The sequence below is a fragment of the Grammomys surdaster genome, unplaced genomic scaffold, assembly GCF_004785775.1.
Source record: "Grammomys surdaster isolate TR1022 unplaced genomic scaffold, NIH_TR_1.0 150, whole genome shotgun sequence".
In the NCBI taxonomy this organism is placed as follows: domain Eukaryota; kingdom Metazoa; phylum Chordata; class Mammalia; order Rodentia; family Muridae; genus Grammomys; species Grammomys surdaster.
This window is the reverse complement of record NW_021604608.1, coordinates 22,029,779-22,050,912: the sequence shown is the minus strand read 5'-3', so window position 1 is coordinate 22,050,912 and position 21,134 is coordinate 22,029,779. Positions and strand designations below refer to the sequence as shown.

Here is a 21,134-nt window from a genome sequence, read left to right as displayed (position 1 = left end):
TCTCTCTCTCTCTCTCTCTCTCTCTCTCTCTCTCTCTCTCTCTCTCTCTCTCTCGTGTGTGTGTACAAACAGTGTGTGTACAAACAATAGTACAACAGAGGCAGATTCCTGGACATTGATTACTAGCCAACCCAGCCTATTTTGTGATTTTCAGATAAAGGAGAGACCCTTTCTTAAATGTGAACAGTGACTAAGGAATGATACCCAACACTGACATCTGGCCTTCATGTGCACACATTCATATATTTGGAAACGCAGACACGCCCACACACAGCCACACAAGCACTCATTCACTCTCAGATCGAATGACAGTAAGGATGAAACTTTGTTTAAGACAATAAATGTAAGTGGTTAAACTCCTTTGCTGAAACATAAAACATACATAAGCTATATCAGTAATATAAAATACGGGATTATTTTTGTTAACAAATGAAACCATTAAATCCTAATTATAAGCAAAGAAATACAGGAATGACTAAACAAAACCCTTAAGTTAAATGTATTAAAATGAAACACAGACAAATTCAAGCCAAAAGCATTAGTTGACTACAGCTGTTTATATTACAATAGTAAAACATTAAAACAGAAGGATGGGGGAATATCAACAAACACATCAGCACATATTTAAACATATGAGTCTCAACTGATAAAATCACACCATTGCATTTGATAAAAATATTACATTAAGGCAGGAACAAAGTATGTGAGTGACGCAATTATAAATATAACTTACAGCAGATGTGGTGGTACGTGTCTGTTCTCTCAGCACTCAAGAGGGGGAGGTAAGAGGATTGGGAGTTTGATTACCCTTGGCCATGCAGTATGTTTGAGATGAGCTTGGACTACATAGACCTCTCTCAGTACATAAAATAAAGATACAATTTGAAATTTTTATTTATGTTCACATCCATACATACGATGTAAAAGGAATATATTCTTTGCAAATAGCTATGAAAGTTCTATAAAACAATCTTACCATAGTTTAGACTGCAACAAAAATATGAATAAATTCAAAATAATAAGGACTCCTTGGGTCATTTTATCTGGCCATGATGTAATAAAGTTGTAAATAATGACTACTAAAAAAAAAATCACTTTCTTGGAAATTAATTAGTTCTCTGAAGAACTTTTATAGGAAGGAGGAAAAAAATCAAAATCTCAACTGACCCTAATTACAATGAAAATTAAGATGGGACAGATCAATTTCATTTGTATCATGAAAGGTGTTTTAGGACATAGGTTCACATCAATGAGTTTTCTTTTCTTAGAGTGAAGAAATTAACTAATATAATTCAAGAAACTGCACAGTGAACATCAGAGGTATCCTAGCAAGACAAGAGGCAGAAAATAATAAAGGCTGCAATAGAATAAACTAATTACAAAGCCCAAAATTACCTTAGAACTAATCCGTACTGAGCTTCCCAGAAGCTATTGAAGTTTTCAAATAATTATTTTTTTTAATTATTAACTCAAAGTTTTGTACAATACTGAAATCATTTAGCAAACAATAATACAAATATGGCAAAGTGTACTATATCTACACCTGGTGTCTGAATTTCTTTCACGAAGTGTCCTGTACATGGCAGGAAAAATAGTGATTTACAGACCTGAGGATCAGAGGAACTCTCTAAGACAGAGGTTTTCAACATATGGTTTGCAACCCACGAAGAGTCACTTATCAGATATCGCACATATCAGACATTTACATTATAATTCATAAGAGTAGCAAAATTACATTTATGAAGTAGCAACAAAATAAGGGCTGGGGGTCACCACAGCATGAGGAACTGTTAACGGGTCACAGCATTAGAAAGGTTGAGAATCACTGTTCTAAGAGAATAGAAGAAGCATCTTATTTGTTGACATGGAAAGAAAATGTAGGGAGATAGAAAGAGGGGTCAGTGAGAGGGCTCAGCTGGTGAAGACACAGCCAAGCCTACAAATCTGCATTCTATCTATGGTGGTAGCCCAATGGTGGAAAGAAAGGACCAACTCTCACAAATTGTCCTCTGACCCCCATGCAACAGCATTAACATGTATTCCCCCCAGACAAAATCAGTCTCTCTATTTAAAAATCAATGTCTCCACTGTGGTGATGAAACTTTACGAGATGAAAACTAGTTGAAGGTCATGAGGACTATATTCATGAGTGTACTGATGCTGTACATGGGAGTCAGTGTGGTCTGTTAAGTGTAGATTAGCTCCCAGGGAATTGGGTCATTATCAAAAGAGAGAGCCTCTCCCAGATTTCTTGTATTGAATCTTGGCGTGTAAACCTTTCACATGTGCCTTGGACACAGTGATGACTCCACCAGATATCCCTTCATCAGAGTTGAGTGGGTGACAGGCTTTTGAACTTCTAGAAATGAAAGCTAAATAGACTTCTTCATGAGGTCCTCAGCTTCAAGCACGTCACACCAATGGAGTGGGGCAGACTATATTAGAAGACAAGGCTGTGGGGTGGGATATGTGTGTGTGTGTGTGTGTGTGTGTGTGTGTGTGTGTGTGTGTGTGTGTCATCTGTCAAGCTGTCTGTACATCTCTATGTGCATGTATGTCTATGTGTGTATGTGCTATGCATACATGTATGTGGGTGCATAAGCCTGTGCACATCCAGAGGCTGGAGGAAGGCATTAGGTGCCTTACCCTGTCACTTTCTGCCTTATTTTTTTTGGAGACAGTGTCTCTCACTGAACCAGGAGCTGGGCTGGTGGCTAGCAAGTCCCTGTAATCCTCCTGCATTTGCTGCCGGCATATGAGTACTCCTGGCTTTTTACATAGGAACTCTGGACATCGGCTTAAACCCTCTTAGGTCTTCAGTTTAAACCCTCTTACCCATCAAGTCCTCTGTCCAGCCACTGAAATCAGGACTTGTAAGGAGATAACTGGACTAAATTAGTTCATAAATTTGACATTAACCCAGTGGCATTAGTATCTTTATAAGAAGAAAGACAAAGAAAGTGTGTATGACACCACAAGAAGTCAGCCACATCTAAGCTGCGCATAGAGGCCCTGGTAGATACCAAACATGATGACATCTTAATCTCGGACTTTGGTTCTCTAGATTTATTGTTTAAGCCACTCAATCTGTGGCATTCTGTTCTAATGTCCCTAAATTATGAACACAAGAATCATATGAAGGTGATGAAACTGGCAATGCAAACACCAACAGTAGTGCAATTCTGATCATTCTACAATGCCCAGGCAAATGATATAAGTACATATCTTCAAAAAGTATAAAAATCATTTGAAAATATCATCTCAGATCCTTTTAAGGCTATTCACAGCAGATGGGAAGTAAGGGGGCATATGTCCTGGTGTTGCTTTCTAGCACAGTCTGGATGGATTGCACACAAATAGGCCTGCCTGCTTCATGTAACAGAGATAGCTCATGACTGCCCCTTCTGTGAACACAGAGGCAAAGGGTAACATTCTCACATGCCTTAGTTTGTGTCCCTACAAGGCTTGCCCTATTCACAGAGCAATGGGTCCTGAAAGAATGATTAAATTTCCTCTCTCTCTCTCTCTCTCTCTCTCTCTCTCTCTCTCTCTCTCTCTCTCTCCCTCCCTCCCTCCCTCCCCCCCCTCCATTGCTTATCTCATGGCTCTGACCAAGTTCTTCACAAAAGAAACTTAATAAAAGGAAGGTTTCTTTGGCTGCCAGTTTCAGACAGTTTCCGTCCATGGCTTCAAGAATGAATGACAAAGGGCTGAGTCAGCCACTGAGGGTGTACTACAGCTGTTCAGATGACAGACCAGTCAGCCACTGTGCATACGAGTTGTACTGCAGCTGTTCACATGACAGACACACAGACCAGAATCAAAGGAGAGGACTAGAAGACAGGCTAGGCTATAACATCCAAATCTCTGCCTAAGTGAGCCTAATTCTTCCACAGAAGCCCCACCTCACTCCAAAGCCTCAAACCACAATCCTGTGGGGAGTCTCATCATAACCTCATCACATTCTAGTAAACATTACCTTGCATATTGACATTACATTGATCTTTTCAGTCTTGGTTCAGACTTCTAGTAAGTGAAGACCAAACACCTTATTGTGACTTTTAAATTCTCCAAGGATCCTGTTTTTATACAACGAGTTTTCAGGTACATATTACTTACTAACTTCACAAAATGTCAAGTCATTGAAGAATGAAAGAAAGTACAGATAAATGGGCTCATCTCTTTGAATACAAATGAAACGAAACATTTTATTCTGTGCTTATATTAAGCTAATAATTTTACCAGAGCAATCTATTTTTTAAAAAAATATATTTAATGACCCTGAAAGATTCTGGTGAAAAATTGCTCTTTAACCAGAGTCTTGTTGTCCCTTGAGCAACTGAATGTGGCAATCTTCACAACAGAGCTTATTTTCATTTTTATTTTACCCTTTGTCTAGGAAATGACTAGGATTCTCTGTTGTTCTGCATCAGTGCTTGTCAGTGAGAGAAGGGAATTGATATATTTCTTATTCCAACTTGTAAAAATCATGGAGTGTTGGTCTTGTCCTATTTCCTCCTGTGACAGAGCTCAATAGATAGTAGAAGGCATATTCTCAGTGAACATCTTGCTGCAGAGAAGACTCTAGCTCCCCTGGTCCCCAGAGTTCTGCTTCACACACTCTTTGGAATCACTCAAGGGAAAATCTGAAGACTGAAGTTCACTCTTAGCTCTTTTCAAGCTCCAGAGCACAGCGTACTCCAATGAATGTGACATATCTCATGACCCCAACAAGTGTGTGGAAAGGGACTCCAGAAAAAAAAAATACTGACTTGGTAGATCTTCCATCTTTGGTTTAATTGCCTAGATATTTCCCAGCACTAGTTAGAGAGAACAACAGATCTTTACTAATCAGGCACAGCAATAATTATTCTCTCCTGAAAGTTCATGCTAGGAAAGTTAATAGTGGAGAGCCAGAAACACATTTCCACCCACTCATTACAATCTTATGCATGTTCCAAACCACAGCCCAAGTACTACCTCTTTCTTCGAATTGTCCTTAATGTCCCTAATTAAAGTATGCATCTCTCCTTCCTCTTTTTGAATACTTAGTCCAGTCATTAACTTAGTCCTTACCACGAATAGTATAGCATCAAGTGAAGCAGCATGTGTTCATCACCCCTAGCACTATATGCTCTTTTAAGTTTTAGCCTGGATTGGAGGAACGGTGTGTTTAAGTCTTTGGACTAACTAAAACATTTCACAGTGCTATTTACACAAAGAGAGCTCACTAATCACTCAGTAGCTAGACAGCTTGTTCATTCCAGGCTTTCAAAATGATTAATTTTAAGGTACAGTGCAGACTGTGCAAAAAGAAATATGTTCTACTGAATGTAGAACATATAGGAGTTGCCAAGGGTTACCAAGGGTTACCAAGGGTTACCAAGGGTTACCAAGCGCCAGAGAGACTCAAATGACATAAGATTGCCAGAAAGAGGTTCAGACATTTAGCTTAGTGTTTTTCTTCAAGTTACTCCATTGAATACTTTTGTTTATTTTTAGCCTTTCAAGGGGAAATATGTAGCAGACAATAAATAAAGTATGTAGAATGGAACATGCGGTTTACATTTAGGGGAGAATTTGAAATTTCTTTCACTTCCATCGTAGCTCTCAAAGGAAAGGAAGAAGGAGATATTAGGATACAACAGAGATTAATTTAAAAAGAAAAACTCTTCTTCCAGTCTCCTTAATGCCTCAAATGGGCAAGATGAATCGGGGAGAAGAGCTGAAAGTCAAAACAAGTGGATGCACACACTGACCTCCGGAAGACACGAATATCAGCCCCTGCAGGTTTCTTACAAGCTCCCATCTAAAGAAGAAGCCCCACAAGGAGCCCGTGGACTCTTCTGCTCTTGTGGTTGACCAGATGGTACACTTCATTTTACTCATTTACACTCGTCCTTCTAATCTGATACTACCCAGACAAGACATATGGCTAGGTCTGTTTAGCTTAATTTTTTGTTTTGTTTTTGTAGATAGAGGTATTTTGAGTTGAGCTCGATGAAACTGGGAGACCAAGGTGTGATTAAAAGCAAAATAAAATCACAGCATAGAACACGCTGATCCTACCTGAGCAGAAGGAGGCCTGCAACTGGACTCAACCATTTCAGTTTGTTAAATCTCTGTGCAAAATATCATCTCAATTGTAATCATGTATAATATCCCAGTACCAGCTCTCTGTTTACAGAAATGAGTCCTGAGGGCCACTCTCTGAGTCAACACACACACTTTCCTTAAATTGCCAGTCAGAAGATAAATAAATGGCATAAAAGTTTGACCCAGAATAAAGCCCCAGGTTACAAAATATTTACTATTTTTTAAAGGTTTTAAATAGTTTAAAATTGTTCTTCCTAATCTGATTTTTTTTCTTGGAAAAAAGTCTGGGTTTGAAATTTTAATTATAATTCATGCGTTTAAGACATTTATTTTTGATTCGGGTCTAAAGAAAGATGTATTATAAATGATTTAACCTATTTCTGTTTTCTAATATATGTAGTGTTTCTTATGTTGTGAGACAGCCCTCTGGTGGCTGAGAAGGCACTAAATCTTGGCTCATTAGAGCCCAAATTCAGCTTCTAACCAATAACACTTTTCTTCATTGAGATACTGACTTTAAGTTAGTTTGGAAATGGATGTCTAGGAAATATTCCCTACCTTACTTAAAATTTCCATCTACCTTACTCATATTCGTGAATTTAATGAAAGAAAGTATTTGGCACATTTTGCATAAAATTTTAAGTCTAAGATAACACTGAAAATCTACAAGTAAATTTCTTCTTTAGTCAGATTGAAAATAGTAACTAATATCTACTTTAAGAAGCACATGATTTGGTTCCTGAGGGGCTCTATTATATGGTGTGACATGTGCCTTTATTAACTTGCAGCCCAATTTAAAACAGATACAACTATGTTGGATTTTTTTGTTGTGGACAAATCCAGTGCACCAACTTAAGCCTGAAGCTTTCACACATTCTGAGAAGTTCTTTGATGCTTTTCTCTCTATGAAATGAAGACCAGAGTAGAGGTGAGACCAGAGAAGCATTGAAAGTCATAGCAATGCAAGAGCCTCCTCTCATATCCGTGGGGTTACCTTTATACTCTTTCTAAACATCCCTTGCCCTCTCAGGCATCTGCTCCAGGAAAACATCACTTGCCCTTTCACGTGTCTAATTCAGCAAAACCTCCTCTCATGTGTCTGTTTCAACAAAACATCCTCTCCCAAGACAGCTTCCAGAAAAAACAGCAGGTGACACAACTGAGTTTCCAAAGAAACCAGAAATTTGCACCTCAGTGTGGGTGAAGGTGTTCTCTGTCTTCTTGCCTCAAAAGTTCTTTCAATTGGTGTTAGGTTTCAGGAGCAAATGACTCAACTGTGCATTCCCAGGTTTCAGTGTTCTTACTGCTCTGACTTTTCAAAACAGTGAGTTGACTGAAGCAGCATGTGTGATCACTTATGATCAGAATGTAGGCCCTTGACTGCAGACATATCTCTATTAGTAAAGAGCTTGCCATGTGTGGTGGTTTGAATACAAATGACTATCTCCTACCCAAAAGGCTCATACACTTGAAGGTTTAGCCACCGTGGTGTGGACTGGAACTGTTTGATAACATTAGGATTACATTATATGCCCTTGTTGGTGGAAGTGTTTTCATTGGTGATGAGGCTTTTAGGTTTCAAAAGTCCATGCTTAACCAAATTTCATTCTCTCTACCTGTGAATCAAGATGTGGCTCTCATCTTTTCTCCATCATCTTCTCTTTCATGTCTACTGCCTGGCTGTCTGCCATGACAATGGTATGAGCCTCTGAAACTCTAAATAAGTCCCCACTTACATGCTTTACCTTGCAAGAGTTACTATGGCCATGGTGTCTTTTCACAGCGATACAACAGTGACTAAGACACCATGCGAGCATGACAACTTGACGTTGCACCTTGTGCCATAGTGCAGTACACTCAGTAATATCAACACTGAGTAACTGCAGCAAATACCTGGAGCTCACTGACCAGCCAACCTAACAGAGTTTCCAGAAAATGAGAGACCTCATGTCAAAAAAAACAAGGTAGGAGGCATTCCTGAAGAATGGACACCAGAGGTTGTTCTCAGTCCTCCACTTGCACATGCAAACATGTGCCCTTGCACACCAATAAATACAGAGACATACGCTAAAATCAGAAGGGAAAAGAAGTTTGCATTTCTTCTATGAGAATAAGAACAGAATGAGAAGTTAACAAGCAGACAAAAGTGTCAGGCTTAAAATGAAAAGTTGGCCAAGGCTCCAGGAGGATGCTGTTGGTAATGTTATAGAATTGAAAAAGTGGGAAGTTGGTGGTGTGCAGGTGTGAAATTTTGAGAAAAAAATGGTACCTTGATTTATACCCACAAAGTTGGGGTTTTAGTATCAAACACAAACACACTTTATGGGCAGATGAGGGTGAAGACATTTTCAAGCCTCATATGCTTCACTCAGTCAAAAGTACCTAGTCCTTCAACCTGAAAATATAAAGTACCAGTGGGCATATTTTGATCAGCCAAAAGCCCAAGATTAGATAGAGCAAAGTTCTCATTTGTGGCAGGTATGACCACAAATGTGTGCATGCTTATTGTATGCTCAGAAACATAATATAGGCACAGAGAGGCCTGCTGCAAAGAAGTACAGTCCGTTTCCATCTTCAATCTGGACTTGATTCCAGGTCCTACTCAAATCGGTGGAAGAAGATCACAAGCATCGTACAGAGATCTCAGAGGTGCTTGCGCACTGGGGCTGGCCTCCTTTTCTTCTAGAAAGCCCTTTATAGAATTGAATGTGGAAGAGCTGGTTAAGGAGAAGTTTGGGAAATAAATTTCAGGATTTCCCACAAAAGCTAAGAACAGAACTGCCATGTGATCCAGCTATACCACTTCCAGCTATGTGCCCAAGAACTCTGCTCCTTACTCCAGAGACACTAGACACTAGACACTAGATTGATTGCTTCTCTGTTCACAATAGCAAGGAAACAGACTCACCCTCAGTATCTCTCAATAGATAACCAGATAATGGAAACGCCATACCTATATTCAGTGGGAACTCAGCCAAAAAAATAAAAATGAAATTGGGAAAGTTTCAGGAAAATGGAAGGACCTGAAAACATTTAAGAGTGTTAACTCAAGTTTAGAAAGACAAATACTATATATTCTCACTCATGTGAACCTAGCCTCAAACTGTTAAATATGTGTGTTCAGATAGGAATAAATGTGGGTGAAGACCAGGACAGGAGAAATTGCTCAATGTGACTGTAAAGGAAAAGAAACTTTAATGGAGATAGGGCAGGAAGACAATGGAGGAGATTTAAAGAGAATGATGGGGGTGGAGTGGCACACATAAGAAGGGACAATGAGATAGAGGGAAGCCAGGATGTAGTGATACAATCAACTCAAATTAAATATATATGGAAACACTATATAGAAAACTGGAAGGCAGGGGACATCAACACACCCACAAAACCTTGAACCCAAAATGTGTCCTACCTGCACAATGCTTAGGGATAAAGAGAGAGCACAGGCTAAGGGAATGGCCAACCAATGACAACTGGTCTAACTTGTAGGAAGCCGCGGCTTGTGCTGGCAGAATTCGCCATTGCAAGATGGCACTGGCATCTGGTGCTCCTCCTAGTAAACAAGTAAACTGCACATGTGCTATGGTAAAAGCGCGCCAAAGTCAAAGCCCATCGCGGGGCGTTTTGGCGGGCAACGAGTAAGCAGCCAATCAGAAATGAGCACGCCGTTCTAAGGGTATATAAGCAGTGCCTTTTCCGGGACTGGGGTCTTCCTCCATTTTCATTTTGGAATAAACGTTTGCTGCAGAAGGATCCTGGTGTGTTGCCGCATGTGTTCTTGCTGGCGAGACGATTACACGCGCGTCACATAACTAGAGACACATACCGTGTAAGAGAGTCAACCACAAACACTATTAATACTCTGCTTTGTTTGTATACAGAAACCTAGCATAACTATCTCCTGAGAAGTTTCATCCAGCAATGGATGCAAGCAGATGCCGAGACCCACAGCCAAATATCAGGTGGAGCTCAGGGAGTCTCATGGAAGAGTGGAGGTCAGAAGTGAGCAAGCCAGAAGAGTAAAGGACACCACAAGAAGAATTTAAAAGTCAAATAACCAGGGACCATGGAGGCTCACAGAGCCTGGGCAACCAACGAGGGAGCTTGCAGGAGCTAGACCTAGACTCCCTACACACTTGTAGCAAATGTGCAGCTTGGTCTTCATGTGGTTAACAAGTACCAGAATCAAGTTAGAGAGCAAAGGGTTTATTCAGCTTACACTTCCACATTGCTGTTCATCACCAAAGGAAGTCAGTATTGGAACTCAAGCCGGTCAGGAAGCAGGAGCTGATTGATACAGAGGCCATGGAGGAGTGTTACTTACTGGCTTGCTTCTCCTGGCTTGCTTAGCTTGCTTTCTTATAGAACCCAAGATTACCATCTCAGGGATGGCACCACCCACAATGGGCCCTCCCCACTTGATCACTAATTGAGAAAATGCCTTACAGCTGGATCTCATGAAGGCATTGCCTCAAAGGAGTCTCCTTTCTCTGTGATAACTCCAGTTTGTGTCAAGTTGACACACGAAAACAGCCAGTACAATTGACCCCTTGTCAACTTGACACACAAACATATCACTATTAAGCCTCAACCCTTACTTTCTTATTCATCCCCAAGATCTAAATAAACCCTAAGAGTCCCAGAGTCTTTACAAATTCTTACATATTAAATCTTTAATCCTTAAAAAAATTCAATCCTTTTAAAATATCCAATCTTTTAAAATCCAAGGTCTTTTTACAATTTAGTCTCTTGAATGTGGGCTCCACTAAAATACTTTCTTCCTTCAAGAGGGAAAAATATCAGGGCACAGTCACAATCAAAAGCAAAATCAAACTCCAACCATCCAGTGTCTGGGAACCATTCATGATCTTCTGGACTCCTCCAAGGGTTTAGGTCACTTCTCCAGATCTGCCCTTTGTAGCACACACCTTGTATTCTAGGATCCAGCTGCCTGTACTCCACTGCTGCTGCTGTTCTTGGTGGTCACCTCATGGTACAGGCATCTCCAAAACACTGCTGTCTTTCGCTGCAACTAGGCTTCACCAATAGCCTCTCATAGGCTCTCCTCATGATGTCAAGTCTCAACTTATTTGCATGACCTTCAGTCCTGGGCCATCAGTTGCAACTGAGGCTGCACCTTCACCAATGGCCTTCCATGGCCTCTCACAGAGCAGAGCCTCAGTGGCTCTTCATGACCCCTTCATGCCTTCAAAACCAGTACCACCTGGGTGACTCTTACACATTATCAAGTCCAGCCACAGCAGGATGCACAACCTTGCCTATCTCTGGAACACAGCCTCTTTGCCCTCTCAGAAAACATTTCCCAGAAGATTTTACCTCAGTGATTCTGGTCTCTTCTTAATCACCACTAATTTCTTAGCTCCAGCTAACCAGCATCAATACCCCCAGTAGTGGAAAGCTTTCACTTTAGTAGTTCTGGTATTTTGTTGAAGAATCACAGCTGATTCTTCAGCCCCAGCTAATCAAAACCACAGAATCTTCACAATCAAAATAGCAACAACCCTGAAAAGAATTTTTAATATTTCCTCTGAAATTTCACAAGACAGGCCTCCATCTTCTACAATGTTCTCAACATCATCTTCCAAGCTACTACAGAAGATCCCACAGAACTCTTAATGCTCAATGGCTCTTCTAGCTCAAAGTTCCAAAGTCCTTCCACAGTCTTCCCAAAAACATGGTAAGGTTGTCACAGGAATACCCCACTTCTGGTACCAATTTGTCTTAGTCAGGGTTTCTATTCCTGCACAAACATCATGATCAAGAAGCCAGTTGGGAAAGAAAGGGCTTATACAGCTTACACTTCCACATTGCTGTTCATCACCAAAGGAATTCAGGACTGGAACTCAAGCAGATCAGAAAGCAGGAGCTGATGCAGAAGCCATGAAGGGGTGTTACTTACTGGCTTGCTTTCCCTGGCTTGCTCAGCTTGCTTTCTTATAGAACCCAGGACTACCAGTCCAGAGACGGCACCACCCACAGTGAGCCCTCCCCACTTGATCACTAATTGAGAAAATGCCTTACAGCTAGATATCATGGAGGCATTTCCTCAAGGGAGTCTTCTTTTTCTGTGATAACTCCAGTTTGCCTCAAAGTTGGCACACAAAAACAGCCAATACAACCAGAAAGAAATGTAAATGAATGGAATGATTAATTTAAAAAGATTCAATTAAAGCCTGTGACATACCTTGGTAAGGATGAGTATGATAACTGTACTGTAGAGTTTAAGAAATCATGGAGAGAGAAGACAGACCAACGTTATTATAAAAAATGTTTTAGACATGAGGGTAAAGGAATAGTTTTCATTTTCGTTAAATGGAGGTAGTAAATGAAGTTTGTTTTCAACATGTATAATAAATTTATATCATTAAAAGAGTATGACAGCTGGTTTAATGATGCAATTCTATAATCCAAGCAGTCTGGAAGTACAAACAGGAGGATTATTCACGACAAGCCTGAACTACACCACAAGTTTGAAGCTACCCTGAACAACGTAGCAAGATTGTATGTCAAACTTTTTAAAAGCAGGGTGACTGGAAATACAGTTCAGTGGTAGAATAATGTTTAGTATGCACTAAAATCTTCATTCAATCCCCAGAATCATAATAAATAAATAAATAAATAAATAAATAAATAAATAAATAAATAAATAACTGTCTTAGTCAGGGTTTGTATTCCTGCACAAAACATCATGATCAAGAAGCAAGTTGGGGAGAAAAGGGTTTATTCAGCTTACACTTCCACATTGCTATTTATCACCAAAGGAAGTCGGGACAGGAACTCACACAGGGCAGGAACTTGAAGGCAGGAGCTGATACAGAGGTCATGGAGGGATGTTACTGGCTTGCTTCCCTTGGCTTGCTCAGCTTGCTTTCTTATAGAACCCAGGACTGCCACCCCAGGGATGGTCCATCCCACCCTTGATCACTAATTGAGAAAATGTCTTACAGCTGGGTCTCATGGAAGCATTTCCTCAAGAGAGGCTCTTTTCTCTGTGATGACTCCAGTTTGTGTCAAGTTGATACACAAAAACAGCAAGTACAATAAATAAATAAATTTATTAAATTAAATTTATTTAAAAAGATCAATAAACCAATAAAATTTGATAGATTGAAACCTTATTGTTAACACTTGATTGTTTAATATTGCTATGGTCCAAACATATGAAATACATATCTGAAAATGCTATGTAAATAAAACACATTATTTGTATAGTTAACATATACTAATGCTAATAAAAATATTAAAACAACAAAAAAAAATAAGATACCATTTCTTGGAGACTGAAGAAATAAGTAGTTAAGAGCAGCTATTGTTCTTGCAGAGGACCCAGGTTCAGTCCCAAGCACCCACGTAGTAGTTCACAACCACAGTAACATCTGTTCTTAGAGATCCTATGCCCTTTGCTTACCACTATGGGTACAAGGCATGGATATGGTGCACATACATATATGTAGACAAAACAGTTATATTCATAAAACTAAATAAGTAATCTTAAAACAATAATTTCAAAGATGTTATTTCACAAGCACTGGAGTGGCAGTAGTAGTAATAGCAATAGTAACAGTAGCAATAGTAGTAGTTGTAGCAGCAGCAGCAGCATTTTAAAAAAAATAACTCATACGGTAATGATATAAAGAACTTGGAACCTTGGATTGTTATGAGTGGTAATGTAGGCAGTGCATTCACTATGTAAAAAAATTCATAGACTCATTAACAAATCAATTATAGAACTGCTCAGGGATATGTAAAAAGGATTCCGAGAACGAAGCAAGAGTAGACAGAAGACATCCAAGGTTTCATCCAAATCTGACTCCAGATTCCACGTGAGAATTCTGTGTGCATTTCCCTTCACAAGACTTAATAATTAAGTTCTTCTGTATTTTCATTTATTATCTATCATACCGGTTTCCAAACTTGAGCTCAATCTGAGAGGATCTAAGGGATGAGAGCTATTAACAGGACTTCCGAAATTACAAAGTTGCCTCTTTTCTTACTTGAGGACTAGTATTAAATTTATTGTATTTGCTATCTTGTCATGACGTCTTTTGTGTTCATTCTTGTTTGTAGCCTCATTCCAGTGTGAAGTCTGTTGATTTCCATTGCAGATTTGATGATTGGTCCAGACAAATCATGATATCTAGCCCGTTTCTTAGTGAAACATATAAGATTACCTATGACTAAGGTATTAGATAGAACATAATCTTTTAATGAGATTATATTCTGATGCCAAAACACCAGAAGAATTGCTTAAGCCAGTTCTAAGCAGAATACACCCTCCCCACTATCCCACAGGAAACACTGCAAATTTTATTTTCTAAAGTAACTAAGTGTTTATTGCTTCCAACTTTGGTTTTTAGCTTATTAGAGTCAAAAACTGAAGAAAAAATATTTTTATCCATTCTTCCTCTCTTGCTCATGAGCTCACTGACTTCTCTTGGAAGAGCACAATGAATTCAGCCAACAGCATCCACCTGGGGCTTGGTGATGATGTAGGCTAGCAAGAAAATTACCAATTACTGCCCTGCTCTCCCTGCCCTACCTCACTGCCCACAGTCTGTCTCCATCTACCTCTGTCCCTGTCTCTCTTTCTCTAGCTATTCCATTCCTCCCTCCTTAAAGAAAGTCATACTATACTACTATATGTATGATTCCCACACCCAGATTCTTCTCACTCACCTAATTTCAACCTAACTTAAATGGATTCAAGTGACTGCTTAAAACACCACAGATGTTAGGAGTGTCACCAACTTACTAGGGCAGCAGCCAAATTTTCCTCCCTAAAAATTAATGTTTTATAATCTGCCAAAACCCAGCAGAGGGCATCCTTCCATTTCAGATCCAAGAATCATGCAGAGAAAAACCATCTTAGTGCAATGTAATTCCACTGACGCTTCTTCATCTAGATTCAAACAACAGCTGCCTGGGTTTGGAGGAGAGTGGTTACACTAGCTATTCAGGACCTGCCTCACTCCTTCCAGGTACAGAGCAGCATCTTTACAATCCAGAAGCAGCAGAGTTATTCCTGTGGCCATTCTATCCTAGATGCTGAATGTGCACAGAAACAGATCAGAGAGAAGACTCAACTGGGAAAGAGCCAGGATCCTGACCTCATTTGTAGCAGTCACCTTCTGTCCCTCCAACTGAAAGAGAAATGATGGCACAGGTATCACAGCCTGGTGCATCGCCTCAGAAGCATGCAGAACTTAAGTATTCTGGATTCTGAATGCAACAGAATGGATCAGGAACAGCATATGAGTGAAGCTCACCTTATATCTGAGGATGCTCGAAGCTGTCCATTAACTTTAACTATAGAGTTCTACTGAAATTGGACTTACACAGTAAGTAAGGAATATTTTACATGATCAGAATGCTTCCCTAGTTAAAAGCAAGTTTCCATCTTTGTTGCCTGTTGCTTTCTGGTCTTGTGTTTTAAGATGGAGTCTTATGAATCCCAGATTGGCCTCAAACTCACTATGCAATTGAGGACCTTGAACTCCTGCATCCTCCTGCTTCCACCTCCCAAGTGGAAATACTAGAATTTCAGGCGTGAACAATTATACTGTTTATGCAGTAGTGGGGTATACCTTAGGGCCTTTTTGCATACTAGGCAAGCACTCTGCCAACTACATCCTCAGCCACAGTCTGTAATCCTTGTAAGTTATGATCTCAGGGTACCTGAAAAGATCGTATCCTTTCTTTATAGAAGAAGTCAGGGAAAGAAGAAATAGATGTAAGGAAGCTGCATAACCAAGTCCTGTAGTCAATCTAAGTTCACTGGAACACCTACTTCGTGTGAAGCTCTATTTTAATTGCTATACAACATAGTAAAATCCCATTACTCAAGGGAGACTTACACAAAGCAAGAGTTTGGAAGGTCAGACAAAGCTAACCTAGATTCGTTCCCCTTGGTCAGCTATGTTACTTGGATACAAAGCTTTTACCCATCAGAGCAGGTATTTAAAACACGGCTGCCTGTGTCTATCATTTGCTTCGTATCCAATAGCTATGGGAGGGCTGAAAGTCGAGTATCCTAATGATCAGATATATGTCAAACAGAAGGCTGAGAAGGCAACATAAGGTATCACCGTCACTACCATTATCTTTAACACTACTCTCACGGCTACTATTATAGTTTGCTGGAACCTAAGAGTGTATGCTGAACAGCAGGTAGAGGATCAATACTTCAAGTCATAATTCCTCTATTTCAAAATACTGTGACTTTTCAGTTCTAATTAAAATAGAATTGCACGTCACCATAGCTATGTAAACATGGGTTCTTGGCATTTACCTTTCCCTTGGATAACAGGCTGCCTTTCAAAACTATGGTTATAGACAGTCTAATAGACACAAGTTCCCTGAAACAAAGCAGACATCTCCCCTGATATAGAATTTTTTTCTCAATCTCTCACTGTTAAAAGTTAAGATCAGATGCTGAGCATCATCAAGATCCAAGCATCCTTCTAAGGTTTGAAAGTCTTTGAGCTCTGATAAGGGATCATTTGGCTGGCTACACTATTGCTATCCTATTAGGCTTTTTGTTCTCATCCTGGGATGTCTTATCCAAGTGTGTTCAGAGATCAGGAGGGTTTAAGTACACTAACAGTGTTATTCAAAGAACAAACGGAGGCAGACTTGTCGCTCTTCTGGAAATTGGGTTCTCTCTGTTTATCACTTTGTGTAAATCTATGTCACACTGCCATATTACTAAACTCAAAAAAAATGATGTTAAACAATAATTGGATAAATTTTTGGCTCCAGACTTCAATTCAGGCATGTCATCTTTGTGTCATTTGGGCCAGAAATTTTTTGATTATTTGAATATAGAGAATTAAAATTTATAAATGTTTCTCTTATAAATATTTAATTTTGATTTACACTAAAAATGCAGCTCTATCTTGGGTCAGATTTTAGAAGTCAAAGTAAACTGAGCATGTCAGGAATGTACTGCTATCCAACAAAGCAATTTCACACTGACTTCATCTCACTGTTATTCTGCAAGGATGAGCCACATAGCAGCACATTGTTTGGAAAAGAATTAAGAAGCCAAGCCCTTAGGCCTGAGCTCATCCAGATACCAAATGTCTGAGTGCTCATGTCACAGGTCATCTTTTCATACAGTTCATAGGTGGGACATATGCAAAGGTAGTTTTCTCCTGTAGTATACTTACCCCAAGATAATGGCCATCAATGAAGACAACAGGGAGGGAAGGAGCTTCGGAAACTCTCCTGCATCGTTCATCCAACTCTTTGCCATAGTCACCATTTAAAGCTATGTTTTTCTCTTCAAATTTTACTCGATGGTTTTGGAAGATCTTTCTAACCAGTTCACATCTCTCAAAGGTCGTCCTCACCACACGAAGGCAGGTTGTATAAATCACCACACGGTCAAATTCCAGGTCAGTTGATGGCTGCTGGAGGGAAAGCATTGAAGGTATGTTTGCTTTACTTTCTTAGATTTTATTGTGTGTGCACCGTTTGAGTTAACTACTTCAGATAAATGTCTTATAAATTAAAGACACTCACAATAGTTGAATGAGTACTTTGGAAATTCAGAGTCATATGTTTCTAAGACTGAGAGGTGCTCTTTAGTAGGAGAATGGAAGAAAATGGAAGCTTTGTGTCGTGTGCAGAATCTAGATTTATTATATATGTGTGGCTATTTATTATGTATAAAGGGCAAAAGAAATGGCAGAAGATGAAGATGGCAGATATGTGATGTAAAAGCATAAAGAACTAGTTAGGTAGTGAAGAAGACAGAGAACACTTGCGTGTGGTCAAGATGAATAAGAATAAAGTATAATACTGTTGGTAAGATGGCACCTTCCAACAAACCCAGTGACCTGAATTCCATCTCAGAACCACATGGTAGAAAGAGAGAACCAACTCCCACAAGTTCTCATCTAACCTGCACATAGGTGCATATGTACTCAAAATAAATGCTTAGTTTTAAACGGTGTGTGTGTGAGGGTAGGGGAGAGAGAAAGAGAATGTGTAAATGAAAGAGATCAATAAAACATGTTACATTATATGGTAACTTTAAAAATAAAACAGTAAAAAATTCAATCTGAAACAATGAGACATGTAAAGAAATTTAGCAAGAGATGACAATATGACTTAAGTGGAGCATTTTGGTCGGTTTCCTTTTTAGTAACATGTGAAATAATAATAATGATCACTCAAAAGGGATACCATGCAGTAAAATAATGAACGGTTGATTTTTTTATTATGAAGATATTGTTCCACATCTATAATGTCACTTAAATTCACGAGGGAGAAAGCCAAGTAACTGAAAGTTTGATGATGAGATGCTGCCACAAAATATGAATGGCTACTATTTAAAACAGCTAGAAATTCTTAGACTTTTGAGGCACAGTTTCCTGTGACTAATAAACCCTGAACTATGGAAAGGTTTTGAAGATAAATCAGCATAGCACTTGTGGATGTCACTTTCTGAGTGACAGACCTCCAATGTGTAGCAAAAAGACTCTATCACAAGAAGTAAGAATTGAGAGGTGCAGAATGGGAGTATACAGAACCCAGCACAGGAGGGCAGAGGGACTAACTGAATAATTAAAAATACAATTAGTATTCGAACATGCCAGAAGAGAGGCGAGCAATACCCCCAAGTCAAGGTGACAGTTCAATTTAATAATCTTTCCTATGCTTTCTGATAAACCAGATGCCTGTAGCCACTTGCCTGAGATCCCTGCCCATTAAATTAATTATCTTAAACATTTTATCACACTGATAATGTAAAGTCAACTAACACAATAGGATTATGTCATTTAAAGCAACCATATGACTCTTAAACCTCTCATGAAGTAAAAAATAAAATTACAAACCATTCCAGACAGAATGCAAAAACCAGCCAGCCAGAACTTCACTACTTTTATTCAAAAAAGTCAGGTGAATTTTCCAAGGTACAAATGGAAAAACAATAGTAAAGAAATCCAAAGTCATACGAATGTCAATATAATGGACTCCTCTCACAGAAAGAAAGAACTTTTTCCCAGATGACATGTATGATAAAGATAGAGGAATGACTGACTAAGTCAGTGTTCCTCACAAGTGCATAACTATAGGTCCATCCACTGGATTATGAGAAACCTACAATGGTCACATCACCAAGATGTGATTCTTCTGAAACTGAGAAAGACTCCTGTTGGAGGAGTTCTGTGTGGACTTGGAGGAGGCGTGATCATATTGCATTGTGTTCCTGTTATCAAAGACTGAAAAAAATCAAGATATAGGGATGACTTATTTCTCCAACAGAGTATAGCAATTAAGCTAAAAACCCAGAAGCCTAGAAGGAATGAATGACTTCACAACTATGAAGGCTGGAGAAAGAGCGGAGATAACAAGAACACAGGGAGAGTAACATCTAAAAGATTAGATGGCTTCATGAAGTCTCTGGGTTATAGGCATGAGATCCTCCTGATGTCAAAGATAATTGTTTTATACACACTCTTAAAATTCTTCATTTAGGAGACCATCTGATTTGTAAATGGTTTTACCAAATTATGTTTTAAAGGGCTGGAGAGATGGCACAGGTGTTAAGAGCACTGGCTGCTTTTCCAGCAGACCCGAGTTCAATGCCCAACATCTTCAAGGAAGTTTACAACTGTCTGTAACTCCTGACTCAGGAGATCTGACCACCTCACACAGACACATGCAGGCAAAACATCAATGCACATAAAATAAAAATACATAATAAATTATTATAAAATGTTTTATAAACCTTCATAGACCAAGCATCTAAAAGTTGAATATGGTGCATGTTAAATTTCTGTCACTATAACAAATGCCTGAGGAAATCATCTTATCAAGAAAAGAGCTTGCTTTAGCTCACAGCTTGAGAAGTTTCAGTCCAAGATTGAGAGACTTAATTGGTTTGGGCCTATGATGGTCCTATGGTGGGTTTGTGTGGTACAGTAAAAATGCTTACTTTATGAAGCAAAGGGGAGAAAGAAGGGCCATGGTTCTATCCATAACACTTCAGTGATCAAAAGGCTGCTTTCTAATCCTCTATTTTAAATGCGTTACTACTTCCCAATGGCTCCACCCTTGTAATCAAGATTTTAACACATGAACTGTTAGGGAACGTTCAATATATAATTTCTATCATAATATAAACCACTAGAGTAGAGAAAGTATGGCCTCATCAGTTAGATACACTTCGGTTCTAACTCAGGCTCTCTGTGGGTGCATGGGAAACAAGTTAGTAAGCCATTTTCTTATCTCTAACATGTAATAATAATGGCATTATTATTTTTTAATTTTCTGGTTTACTGAGAAGATTAAGTAAGAGAGACTATGAAAACAGCTAGCAGGAGCTTAAATGGTAGCTCAGTATTCAAAGTTAATGAGGAAAAAAAGGTGGTGTAGTGAGACTCTTTTAATTTTGGTTTCTTAAACAGAGAGAGGGGGAAGGAGGGAGGGAGGGAGGGAAGGAGGGAGGGAGGGAGGATGTAGAGGCAGAGAGAGAGGGAAAGGGAGAGGATATAGGAATATGTTTTTGTTTTAATCCCAGATGAGAGATGTGCTTCTTCATATTATCCACAACGAACTATGACTTGCCTACTGCTCTAGCAAAGGCATGGTTTCCAGCTGCAGATAGTTTCTTCAATTGTGTGGCATCTGGAATTCTGGGGAGTTTTCAAAGGATATATAAATGCTAGAGCTCCCATAGAAGAGGCCATTTGGCCGGTTAGTGGCTGTTGGTTGCACTTTGTCAAGTAGTCACGTGCAAAGAGATGAAAAGAAGAAATTAGATATCCTGATCCTGAGGATCAAACTTGCCCCAAGAAACTCAAAACCCCTAATCAGCAGTAAGTAGTTTAGTGATATTATCAGCCCCTTTCCCCTTTCTTCTCTCCTTCCTAGTGTTAGGGGATTGGAAGGGTAGAAGAAGAAAGGTGGTAAAAAGTGAAAGCAAAAATAACACACAAACTGGTAAAAGGTCTGGTTGTGGGGGTGGGGTGGTTACAATTCCCATATGAAATGTTTAAAATTGAAATCAC

General features: G+C 39.3%; 1 protein-coding gene across 1 annotated transcript in view; it reads right to left on the bottom strand.

Moving 5' to 3' along the window:
* Positions 1-21,134, bottom strand: part of Grxcr1 (glutaredoxin and cysteine rich domain containing 1) — a 114,751-nt gene that overhangs the window by 28,534 nt on the left and 65,083 nt on the right. The window contains exon 2 of the mRNA XM_028765347.1: positions 17,283-17,525. Within this exon, the coding sequence (XP_028621180.1) occupies positions 17,283-17,525 (243 nt within the window). The remainder of the gene's footprint in view (positions 1-17,282; positions 17,526-21,134) is intronic.